Here is a 21,310-nt window from a genome sequence, read left to right on the forward strand (position 1 = left end):
TGTGTGATGTTGACGCGCGCGGTGCAGGACGTTAAGACTCAGGGTTTGGTCGCTCATCTGAAGCAGCTTCCGGATAAAGAAGGAGGAACGTGTGGCGGCGGAGGAAGTTGAGGGGATCGGCGTTCTGGATTGTTTGTCTTCCCCCCCCCCCCCCCTCCTCCTACATAAAGCGACTTAAGTTTTTGGGAGAGGGGGCGGGGCAGAGGGGCGTTGGTTCCGCTCGCAGTGCATTAGAACGTTGTGTTCCCGTGGAGGTGGAGAGGCGGGTTGGGAAGGCCAGCTTTCAAACCCACGACCTCGAAATCATTTCCACTCTCCTCGACGGTCCACCTTCTCTTTTCGTGTGTGTGTGTGTGTGTGTGTGTGTGTTTGTGTGTGTGTGTGTGTGTTTGAGAGGGACAGGCGAGCGTGTGTGTGTGTGTCTCAGCCGTATTTGATTTTCAGATGACGAAAAATGTCTCATGAGTCATTTTCCATATCGTCAATTTTGCGTGGACTCAGTTCTTCTCATAAGGCGTCTGCAAAGTCAAAAAAAAACAACAAAAAAAACAACAAAAGAAAAAAAAACTAAACTATTTATTTACTACTCTGAGACGTCACTGCCAACGTCCCCACTTGGGTGTGACTAGAAGAAGCCTCTCGGGGGCGACGGCAACCTTCCCAAAACCAAGACTGTTGTGAGAGTTTACGCTGACATGAGTGGATTTTATTATTTTATTGGCATTTTATTCATGTGGACTCCGTTGCCATGGCTACCTGTGCGGGTGGGGGTTTGGGTGGGACAGGTCAGTGCTGGGCTTTAGTGGTGAGAATACAAGCTGTGGGGGTGTGTGTGGGTGTGTGTGCGCGTGGGGGAGTGGGCGGGGCGAAAGTGCAGCGCGGCGTCTTCACAGGCCGCTGTCATCGTCCTTTCAGATCCTCCGACGCCGGCGGGTCAGTTGCTGGCGACCTCGTCCGCCGCGTCGCCCGCGTCCAAAGTGCTGTCCAGGCCGCCGCGGGCGCGCCAGATCTTCACCGTGCGGTCGCTGGGGGAAGACGGACGACAAAGTGGACCAGGTTCAGAAAAAAACGGCCGTCAGAATAGCTCCCTCGTCTGGATCCCCCCCACCCCCCACCCCACCAAAAGAATGTGTGAATGCGTGTGTGTGCAGGTTTTTTTTATGCTCTTTGTCTCTGGGAATCGATATGAGTGTGTTTGTGTGTGCGTGCGCGCCCACTCACTCGGAGGCTGTGAACATGTGGCTGCCGTTGGTCGAGATGCTGTTGATGGGGCTCTCGTGGCCTTTCAGCTCCCCCAACGTCCCCAGCGTGTCCGTGTGCCACAGCTTGAGCACCCCTCCCCTGCAGCCGCTCAGCAGGGCCGGGCAGCCGGGAACCACGCCCAGGGCGCAGACCCAGTCGCGGTGGGCGTTTGGCACTTGCTGTCGGGGGGGGGGGGGACAAAAAAAAAACAACAGATGAGCGGTTCGATAGGTGTAATTTTCGCTGACGAGGCTTGTTTGAAAGGCATCTTTTCCACCGACACAGCCCGCTCCACTTGTATTCTTGGTGACTTGGAAACACTCGGGGGGCCCCCTCGCTTGTCGGTACCTGCAGCAGGTCTTTGCGGTCCAGGTCCCACTTCTTGATGCCGTTGTCTCTGGAGCCGCTGAAGAACATCTCCCCCTGCACCACCAGCGACTCGATGCCGTCGTAGTGCGGCGGCTCGAAGTTGTGTGTGGGGACGGTGCTTCCCTGCGAACCCTCGGCCACGTCGAAGAGCTGCGGGGAAAATAAAAAACAAAACAAAAAAACAAAAAACACCGAGACCAGGTGATCATTTTTATTTTCGACAATGCAGAAACTTTTAATGGAGGGGTCGGAGATTTATTGACTCTATCTAATTCAGGTAGCAACGTTTTAACATAAAACAGCAGGAATAGTTATAGTAATTATAAATGTTGTACTGTAATAATTCATCGCCTTATAACTTGTGTGGGACTTGTATTTCTAATAAATATCTGTTGGGAAATGAAAGACGTGTGCAGCATAAACAGAAGCGTCGCTGTCGAGTCCTACTGTTTGCTAGTTAGTTGGTAGTAATTCATCAAGATCGGCAAAGGTCAATCGTACGACTCATAAACAAAGTGTTGAATACCGCCCGCACCTTGATGTAATGGTCCTTGGACCCGGTGATCACCAGGTCTTGATTGTTTCCCGTCTGGTCGACCGTCAGGCACATGACTGGACCCAGGTGCCCGGTCAGTTTCCCTGTGGATGCAAACCTAAAAAAAGAGGAGAGAGACAGAAGGTAATCCACCATCCGACCGCTATTCCAGGCACTTTTCAATGTCACCTCTCTGATGCTGCTGATGAGGATTTCAGACAATCAACACGACTAAAATGTACACTGGCATCTTCATCGTCACATCTTAATCACGCAAATTGAAATTAGAATAATCCACAACACAACAGAACGGATGAAGGAAGGTGGTAGCCAGGCCCCGTACCCAGAATTCCTAGGCTTATCATACTGAACCAATTCTTAATCGACATGCAAACAAATACAATTAACTATTTCACGACGAGTCTGATTTTGAACTCCCCGTACCTCCGAAGGTCCCACACTCTGACCGAGTTGCCGGCGGCGGCGTACAGGACAGTGCCGTTGGGGTTCAGAGCGATCTGGTTGATCTGGTTCTCCCCTGCCGGGATGGTGACTGTCCTGTTGGTGTTGGACGCACACGTGTCCCCCGAATTCACTTGACCCGAGGACCTGAAAATGTGGCGGTATAAACACAATTCAGTACAGACGCAGAAAACTGTCCAAACGCTAACAGGCGCCGCAGTCATGTAATATGTGGCATATCTGACGTATTAAATACGGTCGTTAAGGCCCCCAGGGCGATTGCCGGCTCGATCCCCGGCTCCTCCTAATCGCATGCCGAAGTGCCCTTGAGCAAGGCACTTAAACCTCACCGCTTCCGGCGGCTGCGTCCAGCGGTGATGAGTAGTTGTAAGTGGCTTTGGACAAAAGCGTCTGCTTAATGACGTATTGTAACGTAATACCCTGATGACCGTGATCACCAGGCACTAAAACCCATCTGAAGGGCGTCTCCGTGGCTCCGATTTAAAATAAATCCGCAGCCATTCCCCGTTGTTTTGTGAGCTTAATATAAGCGTTTAAAAAAGCTCTCCGTACACTGAGGGTCATAGAACAACTGGTCGTCCCGCTCGCAACTCACGCCAATTGGGCGCCCCCCCCCCGGTGAAAAGAACGCACGCTGCCAGTCAAGCGGCGGCGGCCGCCACACTCACGTTAGGGTGCGGATGCACTTGGCGGAGTCCCGGATGTCCCAGACCTTGATGTAGGAGGTGGAGACGGTGAAGACCAAACTGGAGCTGTAGCGCACGGACACCACGTTGTTGGGGTGTCCAGCCAGGGACATGATCTCCTGCCCCGTCACCAGGTTCCACACCTTGCAGGTTCGGTCTGAGGTTGGGCGGGAGAGACGGTCGGTGTGGGAATCGTTGGAGACATCGTCTTTTTTTGTCCTAAATTTCCTTTGTTATTAGATCACAGGCTTTGTTTCTGGAGCCCAGGTCGGAGAAGATTTCTATTGTTCGATATGATTTCATTCAAAGCTCCGTGCCCGTTTATACTCTATACTCTATTCAGGAGTATAACAGTGAAACTACGATCAAAAGAGTAATTATTTTACATTCTCTCTCTCTTTTGCAAATTGACATCTTAAATCACACAAATTAAATAATTCTAAAGTTTATCTATTAATATGTTTGCTGGGGACCTCCTCCTGAACCTCTTGAAGGACTCCCGTGGGTCCCCGGGCCCCACGTTGAGAACCACTGCTCTAAAGGTTGGGACATAAGAGTGACAAAAAGTCCAGCGTCTCATTTTATGTGTTATACAGTGAAACATGTTTTCTCAGTCGGACAAGATAAACAAGGAGGGAAGAAAAAGAAAGGGGAGAAGGAAAATAGGGAAGGTGAAGAGGGAAGGAAGGAAGGAAGGAAGGAAGGAAGGAAGGGAGCGCTGACCTTTGGAGCCAGTGAAGAGGAGGTCGTCGGTGCAGTCCACGCAGAGAACGGCTTTGCTGTGTCCCTCCGCCACGTGGACGCACTGCAGCGTCGCCGAGCGGCCGGCCTTCGACCACGGGACGGGGTTGATGACGCCCCTGGTGAACCACATCGGCACAAAAACGCACAAGCATACACACAAAACACAAAGAAACACACACACACACACACACACACACACACACACACACACACACACACACACACACACACACACACACACACACACACACACACACACACACACACACACACACACACGTATGCACGGGAGGGCAAACACACAACACGCACGCGAGTGTCAATAACCAGCGAGAGAAAAGTTCATCACATCATTAGGTAGCAGCCGCCCGCTGGATGAAGCCACTGCAGCACATCACACACAGCCCACAGTCATGCAAAAACAGTGCATGCAGCCCGCCAAGAGAAGCCCAGGAAGAAACAAAACCCCCAGGACGCCACAGCGGAGAAACAAGTCCAAAGCAAAGCGTGAGCAGAGCGACACCAACAGGCCACCGTGATGAAAGACACCGAGGGACAGAACCACCGCGAGCTCTGCTCAAACGGACTGCAACAGCCTCCTTTAACGCACGACGCAAGAGTCTGTCAACAGAAAAAGCCGCTTCTCGAAAACCAGCCACGAGTGCTGGAAAATTGGAAAAACTATGGTTGCATCACCATAAATGTATTAGTCACGAAAGAGCCATCTACCACGGCCGAGCTCAAAACAGCCTCCCTTCGTCGGACAATAACGTGCAGCGTACCAAATGTGAAACCTCTGTGGGGGGATTGTGTTGGAAACACCTCCATATTTTTTTTGGTTTGAGCTCCCATATCATTCCTAGTCATTCCACTTTTCCAAATCCTTGTCTTGACTGAAGGGTCCTGGTGGGGCTGGAGAGAATGTGAAATCCATCAAAGACAAAATGATTGTTTTCCATTCGCGCTCTCTATCATGGATTGACTGAGGGGGAAAAAATATATAATTAAAAATACACACGCCCCGGACTCATCCCTGCTCCCAGATCTCAAGATTAGAGCTGAAAATGTTTTTTTGTTTTTTTTGTGAAACGCCATCGTATCCACAGATTTTTCTTCCTCGACACCAGTTCAGCTCCGAAAAAAAAATCGAGCTGAAGCTCTCAAAAGGGATTTAGTGCCTTGCTAAAAGACACCAAGGGGGCAAAGGAGATCAAAGACCAGGTCCTTAGACGGGAACGACCATAAAAGCACCCGAAGCCTGTGGGACATGATGACAGAGTTGGGATCGACGCCACTCGAGCAGGTCACAGGTTCAACCCCCCCCCCCCCCCCCCGAGTGTGATCCCGAGTGCAAAACCACCCGAAGGAACTTATACTTGTGCGGACGTCGATGGGAGGACGGGGGAGCAGAAGAGAGGACGGTGGCGGAGGGGAGAGGGAGGCGTCTGTCCTTCCTGGAGGGAAAGAGCGTCCAAGATTCCCCCGTGAGAGGAAACCGCCAAACAGCGCTTCCTGGCAGAGCCAATAACTCTAACCTGTCCTCAACCCTGTATCATAGATGTATTCTATGATGTATTCCTCATAGAATACATCATTCAACAAGCAACAGTACTTTACTATATAAGAGGCTGATTAAATTAAAAATCAATTTTATATATATATATATATATATATATATATATATATATATATATATATATATGAAATGGTACTGGATGTACAGATTCATTTCTAAGTAATCAGGTTCACCACTGTATTAACATTGTTAAAATATTATATATACACATATTATTCACTTGGCAATTACAGTATGATTTCTTGTTCTTATTACTTATTAAGTTCTAAAAGTATTACCTGAATTTCCCTCTGAGGATGAATAAAGTGTTATCTTACAACAATAGGAACATTACACTCCAAAATCGGAGTTGGTGAGAACGTCCCCCGACGCGCCTCGTGCCCAAATGAACAGGAAACTTCCTGGATGTTCCTCTCGCCAGCGTCTCTTCTGGAGCCGCGTCACCGAGGCTTTGGACGCCGCCCGGCAGGCCGCTGGCACCACCGTCCGATTTTGGCGTGTAAGTCGTCTCACTGCACATAGACCTGAACTGGCTCCTTACACTCTCTCGTCTGACTAGGAACAGCCTAGTGCCAATCTTACTTATCTCTGGTCCTTACTTATCCAGCAGGATGTTTGCAGTACATCCAGAATACCCTGTCAGACGGCTAAACACGTTGTGGTTATGTGGGTGGTCGGTGGGGAAGGAGTGGGGTGAAGGGCCGCCCTTAGGGTTCCTGCAAGCCGGGCTGTGGAAGCAGATGGGACGGGCTGTTTAACATCTGTCTGTCTGTCTGTCTGTCTGTCTGTCTGCACGCTACTGAGGTGTACTGGACCCCGGTACGAGGGGAAAGACTGACAATTGCGCGCACACGCACACACACACGCACACACACACGCACACGCACACGCACACACACACACACACACACACACACACACACACACACACACACACCTCCTTGACTACTACAAAAATTCCAAGGTTGTAATTTAAATAAAAAAGTAAATGCTGGACATCAGAATTTTCCTAAAGGAAATAGACAATAGTCAAAACAGTAGCTACGTCTGAATGTTGGGTGTAGGAAAGAACGAGGCTGAAATGCCTTTGAAACGCCTGATAGGCCTTAGGATTGACAATTATTGTGCAAAATGTTACAATACAAAATAACACTATTTGCAAACATTTTAACACACACACACACACACACACACACACACACACACACACACACACACACACACACCCCAACCATTATACTGAAAAACTATGAACATCGTTGAGTAAATCAAGGCGTCGCAACATCTGTTTCAGCCTCAGAACAGTTGATTTCTGATTGTTGATTGCTCAAATATTCAGAGCAGGGATAAAATTGCTTGTTTTTTGAGGCTCTGATTCATGAAGGAAAGAACAGCCTCTAAACGGTCCAGCGGTTCATCCAGTGTAGGCGCAAAAAAACGAAATATTTATATCAATTCTCCTCGCAATCGCATCGAATGTCGTCAATATATAAAATGCATATATATCGTCCTCAAGTTCGCGGCGCAGGAAATTGCTGCTTGAAAAGCAAGTTGAACACGGAATTAACATAAAAAAACAGGGACATTAAGAGGAATTCCAAGAGTAATCGAACTGGAAATTCAGCGTTGAGCTTGGCATGTAGACAGTTATTTTGATTATTTTGGCACACGATGCTTTTTTAAAAGGCCAGAAAAGCGAGAGGAAAGGTATTAGTAGAGTCGGAGAAGGAGTTCAATTTCACTTGCGGCCATTTGGCCACAACGTCCAAACAAGCTCTTACTGTTTGATCTCCTTGACCTTGTCGGACGCAGCCAGCGTCTTGTCATAGGTCTTCCTGCGAGAGAGGGGGGAGGGCTCCGGCACTCGCTTTTCTGCCCCTGACGTTCTGGAGCCAGAACTGATCGTTCGGTTTTTGTTCATTTATCCACAAACGACACAAAAGACAGCAGAGCAAATGTAAACAACAACAACAACAAAAAAACAACAACTCAAGGGCATGAACTGAACAGAAATAATGACAACAATGAGGGATTGAGCATGCAGTACATACACACACACACACACACACCCACAAAAAAATAACTGTTACCTGACACTTATCGTCCCCAAAACACGGGGCACCTCTTCACCAGGCTCATGTGCCGTAGTGTGTGTTATCGCTGCTGTTGTGAAGCTTTAGTAGCGGACTAGGGTGTTAAACACAACAACAAGCCGTGCCTCATTCACCAGCGGCACATAATCAGTGGAGCTTCTTTTGCGTCCATGCAGCCGACGCCCGGTCTCTTAAAAGCCAATCAAGGACCATCACAGGCGTTCCGTTACAGGCTTTAGCTTTAGGCACGTTATAGAAAGGCAATTAAAATAACGGGATTAAGCATTGGGAGGGGGGCACAAAAATACCGACTCATACAAGTAACTCCGTAATGGCATTCCACTACGCGCCTCCGTATCAGCAGATTCTATTCGTTTGTTTTGGGGAGATGCAGGTTTTGTCATCAGGGATCCTCAAGTGCAATGTCAGCCAACTCAAGACGGGAAAGGAAAAGACTCAGCGATATCAACGTGCGGCGAGCGAGAAAAAAAAAGCAGCCGCAACCAGCGGGTCCGGGCCAGGACTTACATGCTGCCCAGTTTAGAGGAAAAGCCGGGGGAGTGAGCAGCGTATTCCCTGACAGAGGAGCCGGACGGCTCCAGCTCCGCGGCCCCGTCGGGCGTTTCGCCCAGTGGCAACATGGGGCCGGAGAAGTCGGCGGGCGTGTCGGCGGAGGAGTCGCTGTTTGCGTAAAGAAGCTCCATCTGAGTCGTGGTCCTCCTTCGAGCCTGAACGGGTGGACACGATCATTTATTTAGCGATACACAACCAAAGTGAGCTCGAACCCATGTGCTGAACAGAATTGGTTTGGAAAAAAATTACAAGAAAACAATCGAATATTTGCACATACACACAGATTCACACACATTCACACAGACACACACATTATGCAACTGCAATACACATGAGTTGGACAGATTCCGCTGAACTTCTGCTTTCAGGGCAACACGCGTCAATTTAAACCGCTGTGTCCTTTGTCCCTCCGTGCAACACGTCTCAACAGTTGGACGGCGTTTGCCGAGCGCGACTCCCCTCCTGAAAGGGGAGTGAGCACGGACGGGCTACAGAGCAGAAGTGAAAAGATAAAAACAAAATCCCCCCCCAGGGAACAGGAACAGAGAGAGACGTACCTTACTCCTTGTTTTGGAATCTCCGCAGAGTTTCATGAGGTCTGGGGCCAAGGCACTGGACCAAACAGGAAGATATTGTACATATGTATCCATATGAAAGTACATCAGAGTTTGATGAAATGCCCTTCCACACCCTTACAAAATATCTAGTCTTACTTTCCGTCTGCGGAGGGACTCTGGGCAGACTCATCACTGCTGCTGTCATCACCATTTTCTGTTGGAAAAAAAAATTTATAATAATCAAAAAAATAAAAATAAATAAAAAAAACACATTAGAGCTTCTGATTCTTGACCCAACAAGTACATGTAGAGGGAAATGACTTCCCGGGTTATTTCTGATCTGACTTCCCCGGTGCCCTTTTTTTTTCCTCGCTGCACTTTCCCCGAGGCTAAACGAAGGTCCATCTCATACAACATGTATTTGTCATCGCAGATCTAAACGTGTGCGGTAAAAAGATGAGCAAGGCTAGCGGATGGGGACAATGTCAGCGCGGCGCCATGCTATTGCCACGTTCTATCCCCCAAAATAAATAGATAAACAAATACATTCATACATACATACATACATAAATACATAAAAAACACAGAGGGCTGGTCGCTGGACTCTCAACTGGGTCAGACAGTTTTAAAAAGGTGAAAGGTCACAGTCCAAGAGAGGTCAGAATGGTGTGGGGGAGGGGTTATAAAGACAAATAATAAATGAAGGAACCCAAGACAGGGCGAGGAGGCGAGGAGGAAATGGAGGAGTCATTAATCCATCGCTCCGGGAGGGTGACGCGGACCGGAGGGTCAGACAGCGACGTGAAACCCCCGGCGCTACAGCTCCTGCGGGCGTGTCAGTGGTTAGCCAGAGTGCTGAAGCATGGCGGCTGTAACGCGTGGTGAGCTGGGGAGGGAAGGAGGGGGTCGGGGGGGGTCCAGCAGAGAGATGGAGGAAGCCTGGTTGCATGGCGGCCGCGCCTCATGCACCTGCTCGTGTTATGTTGTTACCGTTAGTTTTGGACGTGGGGTACGGCACGGAGGGAAAGGGGGAAGAGACATGCTTTTTATTTAACGCAGAATAAACAACTGAGAGAGTTCCACTTACCGGCTGGCATGTTACCTAGTTCTGTGAGGAAGGAGAGGAAAAAAACAAAACAAAAAAAAAAAAAACACAAAAAAAAAAAAAAAAAAAAAAAAAACACAAACAAGGCAAGATGGGGGCACAGAAAAAAAGGGGCAAACACACAAATCAAAAAACACAATCCCCAAAATGTCTATAAAACAAAAGAGTGCAAGAGTTTTAAGGGCAATCTTAACCGAGCGTCCCCGCTGAAAAGAGGCTGGTCAGCTCCCCCCCAAAAACAAACGTTTGTCTTTATCATGACGGCCGCAGTTTTGCGTCGGCGCCGTAAATTTCCACGGAGAAGAACGGGAGAGATTTTCCCTCCGGAACAGAGAACAGGATAACACCCCGTTCTGCCGCCGTGTGTTAAGACATGGTTGGACTCTCACCAGCCTCCGTTCAGGAGCGGGCGACAGGCAAGAGCAACTCAAACAGGCCCAGTCATGCACTCAACCAGCCGCCCAATCCAGGTCCCGGAAAGACCTTTTTTTTTTTTTTTTTTTAAGACCGCCACCAAAGTTTAGTGTAGAACTGTTTTTTTTTTTGGGCGGCGAGCATCCACCTCCAACCAACAAACAAACACGGAAAGACGAGGCAACCTGCGCGCAGAGCGGAGCCCAGCGGGATTTCTGCTTCCCCATTTTTTTATTTTTCTTATTTAAGCAACCATGAGCGGCGTTCAGAAGGTGACGTTTTAGTTCTTCCAATAAGTGACCTGGACAAGGCTGGGGTACGGGCCTGGACTCGACTACTAATTAAAAAAAAAAAAAACCTCAAAGGAAATCAAATGAAAAAAAAAAAAAAAAAAAAAAAAGGGACGGACAGTGTGCTACCTTGCAGAGCGTTCCCCAGGAGGGCGTCCAGCTCCGGGTTGAACTCGGCTTTCTCCTTCAGCATGTGGAACAGCAGCTGGTTCTGGGTGGCGCTGGTGATCTCCGTCTGCTTCAGCCTTCCCTCCATCACCTTCACCTGGGATTCCTTCTGGGCCGCCTGCAGGCCCTGGGAAGGAGGGCGGGAAACATTGTTTTAAGCGGGAGGAAAAAAAGGGATCCTTCAATAGTTATGTAGCATTTACTATTCATGTACTATTTATTTGCAATTTACGATTGTGTGTGTATGTAGTTATATGTTGTTATCATGTACAATAAGTTTGATCTCTTCTGCGCTAATGTCAGCAAGTGCTCCAGGCAACATTCCTGCGAAATTCTACACTGGAGATTAGACTTATGGGGGTGGCCTTCAGGTTAGCCGAAACATTGCAAAGTTTCATTATTGTACGGTGGAAATACGACCTGAAACCAAAGCATATTCTTTTTCCCCCCCAGTCGCTTAAACGTCCCCATTGCACCTACTTTCATGTCCTCTTCGGTGACAATAAATCCATTTTCAGGATTCATAATGAACCCAAAAGGTTCATTATGAATCTCATCAATAATCGCTGCCCGTCACCATCTGGACTTTTGAAACGGCAGGCGGCTCAGAGGCCAAATCGCTCAGTGAGCGCAAGTATTATTTCACCGTTCCGTGCATTGAATTGTGTCATGAATGAATAATGAGTACTGAATGACGAGTAACGCCGGTACCTTGTTGATGACCATCGACATGAAGTGATCAAGCAGGAACCGTGCCTCCGTCAGGGTGCAGGAGCTAATCACGGCGGAGACGTCCGCCGTGTCGCCCTCCTCCTAGAAACGTGCACAGCGTGAGGCCCACGACTCCACTCAAACCCCAGCCCCCCCAGCCCTTTAAACGTCAATGAAATCTCATCGTTTCTGCCCCTCTCCCTGAGAGCCACCCGCCGCCGCCGCCCCCTCCAACCTTGGCCTCCTCCATCTGCATGATGTTGGCCTGGCAGTCGGCGATGCTGTCGTTGATGTAGTCGATGTTGGCCGCCAGCGCGTCCACCTCCTCGTTCAGCGGCGCCGTGGCCTTCTCGGCGTCGGGGCCCTCCCTGCTCAGCCGATCCCGCTTCCTGATCACCTTCTCCTTGCGCTTGGTCAGCTCCTCCCGTTGCTACGGATACGGGGCAGGATACTGCACTTCACCCAGACTATACTGAGTTGGAGTTCACGGCGGCAATACATTTTTGAAAACGTTTTTTCTTAGAGGTTAAAAACTGATAAAACACAAACACCTTATAACACAGACTACTAAAAGAGATCAATGTGATGATTGCGTCGAGGCTTTTGTTCTGAAAAGTATTGTTAAGTAATACGCAGTGTGATTTTAAATATGTATTTTCTGTTTTGAATATATTTTCTCTTTCGGTAAGGCCCTCTGTCTCACTTAGGATAATACATTATTATCATTATATATATTTTTTTAAACGCTTGGGAGGTGCTTAGTATAACCTAGAAAAACCAGTGGCGCGGTTAGTTAGTGCCTTGCTCATGGGTACCACAACTGCCCGTGCCAATCAGGCATAGAAACTTCCTATTTTTGTTATTTATCTACGCGGGGTGGTCGTGGGATTTAAACCGGCAGCCACCACAAGCCAAACGTGCCAACTGGTGTTATCCCAGTAATACCTGCAAACGCTCCAGCGGCGTCGGAGGTTCCTACCTTGAGCAGACGGTTCATGTCGGCCTCCATGTTGGAGATGGTCATCCTCTGCATGATGACGTCAGAGATGCGGCGCTCAAGGGACTGCCACTTGACTCGCGCCATCCTGGTGGAGTACACGCCCACCGAGCGTCTGGAGGAATTTCAAGCACGTGCATTTCAGTACGATGACGGACCGTGATGTTATGCATCGTCCAATAAAACTTGTGACTTTTTCCATCCAATTTGCTTGCATAACCGACGATCTCACCTGGAGAGGTATACCACCAGGAGACATTTAGTTTCTCTCTCTTTGTGTTTGACACACACACACACTCACCGCGTGCCATTGGGAGCGACGTTGCCGAGAGAGTACATGCGTCCAGAGGGGGGTCTGTGGGAGTCCTGCATCGAGTCGGCCATTGTGAACTTCCTGATCACCTTTCCCGAGGTGGGCCTGACCTGACGTCTGAGAGCAGTCACCTGGCGTGAGAAACACAGAGAACCTGGATGACACACACACACACACACACACACACACACACACACACACACACACACACACACACACACACACACACACACACACACACACCCTACATACCCACACCCCACACACACCCCCTGCCTGGAGAGGAAGGGTCCATTGGTACAAGACAGATGTATGACAGTGTGTGCATGTCCACACAACAAGATATGTTACGAGCCGTTGGTTGTGCGGCATCAACTATGACCTGAGCAGCCCTTTTAAAATGTCTGCCATTCACGAGTAAACATAGAGATGTTTTTTTAAATAGAATTACACGGAGAGATCTCGTTTTCTAGCAGCGTTGACAGCGCTGTCACGTGTTGTCATTTATACTCCTGCGATCCGCGTCGCCAGGACCTCGTTCATTTCTCTGCGCACGTCACAGTTTTTAGACAGTTTGATGTTTTTTATTTTAAGGTGATTTGTGCTTTTTCAACATAACAAAAGTGGCCCCACACACACCCACCCGATCGACAGCGCCGCAGTATACCGGTGCTGGCCGACGAACAACTACACCGGTGGGTACTGAATCACACACGTCAGGAAGAGGAGCTTCAACCCGTTCATCACAACACCGGCAGGATTCCCCAGCGGGTCGGGGGATTGGAACACACCCCTTTTCACAGCACAAGCACACTTCCAGGAAATCTACATCCGAGCAGCATCCCCTACCGCCCTGCTGCCCGGTGTGCTTCTACGTCACGTGGCAGTGTTACAAACGGATGCGCGGTACCGTCGGATTATTGAGATCAATGTAAACTTAAAACGGCAAACTGCGCCCACGTTACACCAAAATGGAATCGACCAGTCCTGCACGCTCGACTCTATCCCCAATCTAACGCAGACGCTCACCTCCTCAGTCTTCCTCCTGAGAATCAGTTCCTGTTGCCGCTTCTGAGCCTCCAGGAGTTTCAGCTGGTGCTGGAAAAAAAATAAAAAATAAAATAAATGACGATCCCGATTTAAATTTGACCGGACGACGCCCGTCGGACGACTCCTTTCACGACGTCGCCGCAGCGGGCGGAGAGCGCCCCGAAAGGCGGAGCAGCTCCACCCCGTCCCTCACCTCCTGCTTGCGTTGGTCCTTCTTCAGCGTCGCGATCTCTCGGTTCCTGCGGGACTCGTTCATCCTGTTCTTCTCCTGCTGCTCCTTCATCTGCTTCATCAGACGAACCTAACGCCCAAAAAACAGACAAAAAAAAACAAAACAGTTTAGTAAATCAGACGTATTGCTGTGAAAGTTGAGCCGCTTCAACGGCCAGTGAGAGGTGAAGATGGCCGGCGATCCCTGGCTTCTCCCTCGTGACAGAAGCTACTGCAACCCTGTGGCGCTGGCTTAGTTTGCCATCCTTACATTACAAATAACGCCGCCAGAGTCTCGTCACGCAGATTGGACATTGCGTCGGGACCGTGTGCGGTGCAGGTCTCAAATAGAGTGACGACCCAGCGTGATCCAAGCTGGGGTGCCGTATCTAACAGAACGCATGAGTGTATGTTCTGATGTGCTGTATTCCCTAAAAACCTTGCCCCCGACCATGAAAATGGAACCAACTCTGACAAAAAATAAAAAAAAAACGAAGCGGTTGACCAACGGTCTCGTCCAACGCCGTGCAGAAGTTGCGATAAACGCTTTTTGCGGTGGAAAAAGCTCAGATTCTTTACAAAGTTTGGCCTCAGATGCTCTAAGGTTTGACGTAGGGGGCGGGGTCCGGAAGGTTGGGAATCCCTGCTGCAAACACTGTGCCGACAGCGTGCGTCTCTATGCCTTCTGAGCCACGACAAACGACAGTTGGTGGGTGTTTCGGTTGCCAGCCCTCCATGACAAGGACATAAAGACACAGACAGCATCTCTCAGCAGGTGCCGGGCGACATCAACATGGAGGACAGCACCGCCTGCACAGTCATAAGCTTGGTGACTGTGGACCTGAAGAAAAATGTGGACCTGATGGAGGAAAAGCTCCAAAATGTCATTCAATGTTATGTTGTATTTTTATTTCTTTATTATGATCGCCCGCCTATTTTTTATTTGTTATTATTAATATTTTTTCTAAATCACGCACGGCCTGGGGAGACGCCACTGGACATACCTTTGTTTTCTTCATCTCCGCCACATCCAGCTGGAGCTTTTTCAGCTGCTTCTCGTACTGCGACTGGTTCTTCAGCAGCCGGGCGTGCTCCTTCTGGGCCGACTGCAGCTTCTGCAGCTCTTTGTTCATCACGCTCAGCTTCTTCTCATATTCAACCTTGATCTTGCGAGCCTTGTCCTCCGAGCCGCTTTCCACCGAACCTTTTTTTGCGAGAGCGGCGCAGAGGAAGGGATTGTCATCTTTTTTGTTTCCCCTCCAAAGGAGGACGGCGTCATGCCAAGTGTCATGACGATTGCTTCAGTCCAACTTGAGTTATAGGCCGTGATTGACCAGGTGTACCTACGCCTCGCCAAGGCTAGTATGTGCCAATAACAACTTCCTGCTGATGTTCACCGACACAGCCCCGTCGGCCAATCGTGGACTTGCCAACTCCATCGTTGGTAGTGGGACTAGAAAATGATAAATCCTAAACAGTAGCTAACCCTCCTAAGGAGCTGTGAACCGGACCCACAGACTGACTACCACCCTGGCGCAGTAGCGGGGTGACGCCCTTTGTGACATCACCGGCCAGATGTAAAAAAATATATAATAATAATAATAATAATAATAAATTAAAAACAACGGCCTTTACCAGTGAACTTAAAACACCTAAACCCTTTCCTGAATGTTGGCCTTTCTGCCTGTGGAAAAGCGTTTTATTTTTTATTTTTTTCTTTTCCCCCGAACATCTTCACATCACATTTTTTTGCCATTTGTTCCCTACTTTGCTCCCATTTTTTTTTTTTTTTTTTACTCTGGCACATACAGTACATTCCAATATCTCTCTACCTCTAACACCCCCATTCAGTTTTGTGAGGACTGGGTCTAATGGGCAATTACGGCCAATTTTGTGTTTGACCAAATCCATTGTCAAGTTCGATGATTAATAGCGGTCATATTGTTTATCCAATCCTAAATATTTTATTGCATAATTGTGATATTCTATTTAATTTTCTGAAAACATGAGGCAAAATCGTGTGGACAAATGAAGCATTGGCATTATGAAATACATTTGCGGGCCAAATTACACATTATATAACAAACAATATGACAAGCGAGTAGTCAGGGCCTGAAGTTTGAGATGGCTGCACCGAATAAAAAGTGAATTCGTTCTGTCTCTCTTTTTATGAACACAGGCCGATCGTATCAAGAATTACATGGGACATGCGCCACGTGCACGCACCATCGCCCTGGACGGCACTTTGTTTGCTAAAAGTTGTACATTGTGGTTTTGTTTCTCACCCATGTTCTGCAGCACCTTGTCCCTCTCCAGCTGAGTGTCTCTGATCTTGCTCTGCAGCATCATCAGCTTCTGCTCGTACTGCTGCTTGAGCGTGTGCAGCCGCCGCTGGCTGTTCTCCAGCTCGTCGATCAGCTTCTGCTTGATGGCGATCTCGCAGGTGATGTTGGCCAAATCCGCCTGATAGTTCTCTGTCGGACGCACGGGCTCTGTTAGCGGCCGCTCCCGTTTCGCAGTTTCCCTCATATTGGTTTGTTGTCATTGACGACAGAGAACTTGACGCTGAAGATCAGTGTGTATTTGGAGACCCTTCACCCTTTCCCCTTCCCCAAAACAATACCATTTCTGATTTCATTTTTATTCAGCCAATCAGCAGTCTTATCAGATCTTAGAGCAAGTATCACTGGTCAACTGAAACAACTCAGGGATAGATTCACACAAAAAGTCGAAAACACTAAAAGCATTACCGTGGCCACTAACACCACGTGTTCACACGGGGTCGCTGCCTCTTTTTTTTTTTTTTTTTTTTTTTTTTTTAATCCTCAACCTCCCCCCGGATTCATTCACCTTTTCTCCCTCCGTACCTTTTTCGTCCGACTCAGAGTCTGACTCGTCGGAGCTATCCTCCACGTCCATCTCCTCTTCCTCCTCCTCCTCCTCCTCCTCTGCTTCATCATGGTCGCTGCCTTCTTGGGCCTCCTGTGAACGCAACTTGATAATTGCATTGCAGCTTATCGTCAGAGATGCACAGATAAATATTTACTCCGAGGCTCCAAGAAACCGAACAGAGTGATGAGGAAGGCCCGCCCCGCGCTGGGGGCCGCACTGGGGCCCCCGGAGCTGCTTGTGGGGAGCATCATGGACGACACTGCACAACCCCCTACACAACCGACTGCTCAGACGACAGAGCGTCTTCAGCCAGAGGCTCCTTCAGCTCCGCTGCAATAAGGACCGTGACAGGAGCTCATTCCTGCCCCTGCAACAGCCGCCTACAAGGACTCCGCCCTGTGCCAGGGGAGGAAACTCCTCCTCTGAATGACAATGCACATTTATACTTTACATTTAACTTCCACTTTTTTGACTAAGTTAGATTATATTTTATTCAATTTATTTCCATCGTTATTATTTATATATTTAGTTATTTTATGTGTGCGCACACACACACACACACACACACACACACACACACACACACACACACACACACACACACACACACACACACACACACACACACACACACACACACACACACACACACATAGTAATTTCGTTTGTTTTTGTAAATGATGTGTGTTTTGTCATGTACTGTATGTCATAGCTGCTGCAACACTGGAATTTCCCTTTGGGGATTAATAAAGTATCTTAATCTTATTTTATCTTAAATACTCAACTTTGGATACGTGCTGATTTCCAATAATTTTTCAACTGCAACAAAATCAGATACGACGTTCAATTGTAAGAGAGTTCCAACGTAAGAGCATGAAAGTGCAAGTGTGCTCCGACACAGCACGGAAGCGTCATCGATTTTTGGGAAAATGTCATTTTTCACGTTTTTTCTTTCGTACGTGTGTTTTTCTGTGTTTATTTTTTATTTATTTCTTTCCTTTTTTTTTTAATCGCTTTGAGTGATCCGTCAATCATACCATCTCAGCCTCGTCGCTGGTTCTCTCCGGCAGCTCCTTCTCCGTGCCCCTGTCTTGTTCGTTGTCAGGCAGCTCCTCCTTGATGACACTGGAAACATTCAGAAATCGTGAGATCAAAACGTCAAGCATGCAGACTCCTACAAATCCACCATCCTGTTAGTAGCATTATCTAAGGCACCGTGGAAACATGAAGTACGTGAATACTAGGCGTGTGGCGTCAGGAGTGCGGTGAGGAACGTGTCAGCCATGTCTCCTATGTGTCCAGCGTCTGTTCTGGTGCAGTGTTTAGTGTTGCTTTCAACCAAAATACTGAACACACACACACACACACACACACACACACACACACACACACACACACACACACACACACACACACACACACACACACACACACACACACACACACACACACACACACACACACACACACACACCTAATCCTAGGATTGATTAAATTGGCTTGTTGAAAGAGTGACGACAAAAGGAAAAACAAATCATACGGAGCATGGAGGGCATGGGAAAAAAAAACACATAACTCAATCCATCACGATCAAATCCAACAGGGGTAGTGCGAGCTAAATTGCACGATTTAGTCTAGACGGGCTGATAAAAATAATTAAAAAGAAAAGATGAACACAGGAAAAATAAAAGGGTGAAACCATGCCGCGTTATGCATGTCACATACTGTCCGTATTTCAAAAGGACTACATTTCTGTGTCGTAGATGCAATGACTACTGATACAGTACTTGTAATTCAAAAACAAAAAAACTGAATTGTTCTCCCACAAGGGTTCAGGCTTTAATGAACAATATCATTTATTATATATATTTTTTGTTTCAAATTCCCTTGGTGTTTAAATAAATGATAAACAGCTATTAAAGGCATTCAGTGTTTCCCACAGAATTTGATTGTATTTGTGGTGGTAGCTGACCAGGGGGGTGGGGGAGGGTTTTTCTTTGTTTCGTTCAAGAAGGACATTGAGTGAAGTGAAATACAACTAAAACAAAAGCACAATGTTTTATTTGCTCTATTTAGGAGGAGGGGGATGCACATGAGACAGGGGCTCAAAACGCTGAATCTTCCCTCATATTATTATTATTATTATTATAGGCCTCAATAAAATGTTTGTTATGACTTTCATTGCCAACGCCGCACTAGGACACCACACATGCCGATTTTTTGTTTCAAGTAAACGTTGGAAAATAAAATAAATAAATACATCTACAATAAAAAGACAGCAGACACATTAATGCACTGCAGATCGCACACCGCAGCCTACAGTCTATCTACCATATATATATATATATAGAAATAAATATAATATAATTTTTTTTTTCTTTTCTTTTCGAAAGAAACAACTTTGTCTAACAAATGTCTAACTACTTAGACATTTCCATTGCCTGCAGTTTCTTCACGGACAATTGGTATTAATTCCTCTTTATTTGAATAGATTTGTGCTGGCCTGTGAAACGAACAGAGCAGTTCCTGGCGGCGCTCGTTACTCTCCAGCCGTGGGTGGAGTTGCTCACATGGATTGGATGGATCTAATTCTACCGAGGCCCCTAGCGATGTATGAAAGGGTCGCAAATCTGAACGGGTTGTTTCACCACAGGTTTTATGAAATAGACAGCTCAGAAGAAAACTGAGTTGGTGGTTTGTCTGATCTCACAGTGTGTGTGTGTTAGTACAGTATGCCCATCAGAGACCCCAGTATATGCGCACAGGCACTGAAAAAGTGAGCTTTTCGTCATGGTCCCCTTTAATGCATAATGGGATCCCGGGACTATTTTTTTATTATTCTTATTTTTATAAAAAATATAAAAAAGAAAGATTGTGATCGGTGCTATTTTTGATCCAGGGCATTTCATAAAACATCCTGCAAATGATCATGTTTTGATTCAGAGTGTGCACGGAGAGGAGGTGCTATTCAGACAGGTCCGTTGTCAATATGTTTTAAGCGACAGAGAGCAAGACCCATTGAATGTAGTAAAAAAAAATACAACATCCAAATCTGCTGGTAAGTGTTGATATTGTGGAGGGCCGCCACAAATAAATCAACGTATGGGAAACACTGGCATTATAATCGTAGTGTAACAGCAAGTTGGGACATAGCGTGAGAGTTTTAATGATGAAGCAGAATATTATAATGCAACAGAACAAAGTCCAACCCGGACACAGAACTTAAAAGGTGTTCAAGGTTCAAGGCCTTGATCCAAGCAGGCTCTATCGGATCAAAACCAGGGAGCGGGGTTATGAGGGAGTTCAGTCTCGGTGAATGCTCAACAATAAGCCGTTTTTGGGGGTTTTTTTGCTCGGTAAAGTGCAGCTACAGAAGCAGGTTTTACTCCAGGAGTGACAACTACCTGTCGAACAGAAAGAAAAAAACCCAAAACAAAACAAACAAAAAAAAAAAAAAAACTTTAAATGGTGAATTAGCGGAAGCAGGGGACGGCAACAGCCACAGGGAGTGGAAGTTGTAACAGACCTGCCGTCCGCCACCTCTTCGACCACCACCTCCCCTTCCTCACGCTCCCGCTCTTCCAGCAGCTGCTGGAGTCTTCGGGAAGGGGTGAAGGTCAAAGGAACGAAGGAAGCGAGGGGGGCAAAGGAAGGAAGGGAGAGTGGAGGGCAAGATTGGTCAGAGCGCCGCAACTCAGAGGCCGGGAAAACGTAATCGAAGAGAAGAAAACCACCACATAGAATGGATGTGCTGATATAGATAATGGTATTGCTCCGATACTAAAACAGGGCATTGATACAAAAAAATAAAATAAAATAAAAATCGATTTATTTATTTATTTATTATTTTTGCAAAAGTGTCACTTTTTGATGATGACCTCGTGAGACCGGGCTGTATCGACGCACAGAAACGTGCTTGAGAAAAACAAATTCAATTTCAATAATGATGATCTGGTGACGTCAAAATTGCCAGACCGGGGATTGGGTTTTAATATTTTACATGGATATTGAACATTTTATTTCGGGTTTTTTTTGGTGGGGTTTTTTTGTTTTTTTTCCCCCCATTCGGTCCATCTCTACAATAAACATTTTTGTTGGACTCACCCTCCACCCAACTCTAGCCACCGACCTACATGGGATCAGGACTAAAATTCTAAAAACCTGAGTGGGCCTTATCTCATAATTAAAAAACATGTCTGTGATCAAATCCCATTTCATTGCGACGTACCCCCAAAAAACAAAAAAAAACAAAAAAAAAACAAAAATCCTTTTCTGATAAAAGTTTGGGAGCAAATGACAGAG

General features: G+C 47.3%; 1 protein-coding gene across 1 annotated transcript in view; it reads right to left on the reverse strand.

Annotated features, from left to right (window-relative positions):
• Positions 1-812: 812 nt before the first annotated feature.
• Positions 813-21,310, reverse strand: part of kif21a (kinesin family member 21A) — a 46,889-nt gene continuing 26,391 nt past the window's right edge. The window contains exons 12-35 of the mRNA XM_080002204.1: positions 20,535-20,606; positions 18,046-18,133; positions 16,984-17,098; positions 16,402-16,590; positions 15,121-15,320; positions 14,100-14,207; positions 13,886-13,954; positions 12,845-12,987; positions 12,526-12,658; positions 11,782-11,976; positions 11,547-11,648; positions 10,797-10,962; positions 9,946-9,966; positions 9,015-9,072; positions 8,859-8,913; positions 8,257-8,456; positions 7,417-7,533; positions 4,039-4,175; positions 3,298-3,472; positions 2,591-2,755; positions 2,147-2,264; positions 1,591-1,761; positions 1,222-1,421; positions 813-1,025 (exon numbers count right to left, since the gene is read on the reverse strand). Coding sequence (XP_079858330.1) covers positions 935-1,025; positions 1,222-1,421; positions 1,591-1,761; positions 2,147-2,264; positions 2,591-2,755; positions 3,298-3,472; positions 4,039-4,175; positions 7,417-7,533; positions 8,257-8,456; positions 8,859-8,913; positions 9,015-9,072; positions 9,946-9,966; positions 10,797-10,962; positions 11,547-11,648; positions 11,782-11,976; positions 12,526-12,658; positions 12,845-12,987; positions 13,886-13,954; positions 14,100-14,207; positions 15,121-15,320; positions 16,402-16,590; positions 16,984-17,098; positions 18,046-18,133; positions 20,535-20,606 — 3,088 coding nt within the window. The 3' untranslated portion in view covers positions 813-934. The remainder of the gene's footprint in view (positions 1,026-1,221; positions 1,422-1,590; positions 1,762-2,146; positions 2,265-2,590; positions 2,756-3,297; positions 3,473-4,038; positions 4,176-7,416; positions 7,534-8,256; positions 8,457-8,858; positions 8,914-9,014; positions 9,073-9,945; positions 9,967-10,796; positions 10,963-11,546; positions 11,649-11,781; positions 11,977-12,525; positions 12,659-12,844; positions 12,988-13,885; positions 13,955-14,099; positions 14,208-15,120; positions 15,321-16,401; positions 16,591-16,983; positions 17,099-18,045; positions 18,134-20,534; positions 20,607-21,310) is intronic.

This window comes from Zeus faber, assembly GCF_960531495.2.
Source record: "Zeus faber genome assembly, chromosome: 6".
Taxonomy (NCBI): Eukaryota; Metazoa; Chordata; class Actinopteri; order Zeiformes; family Zeidae; genus Zeus; species Zeus faber.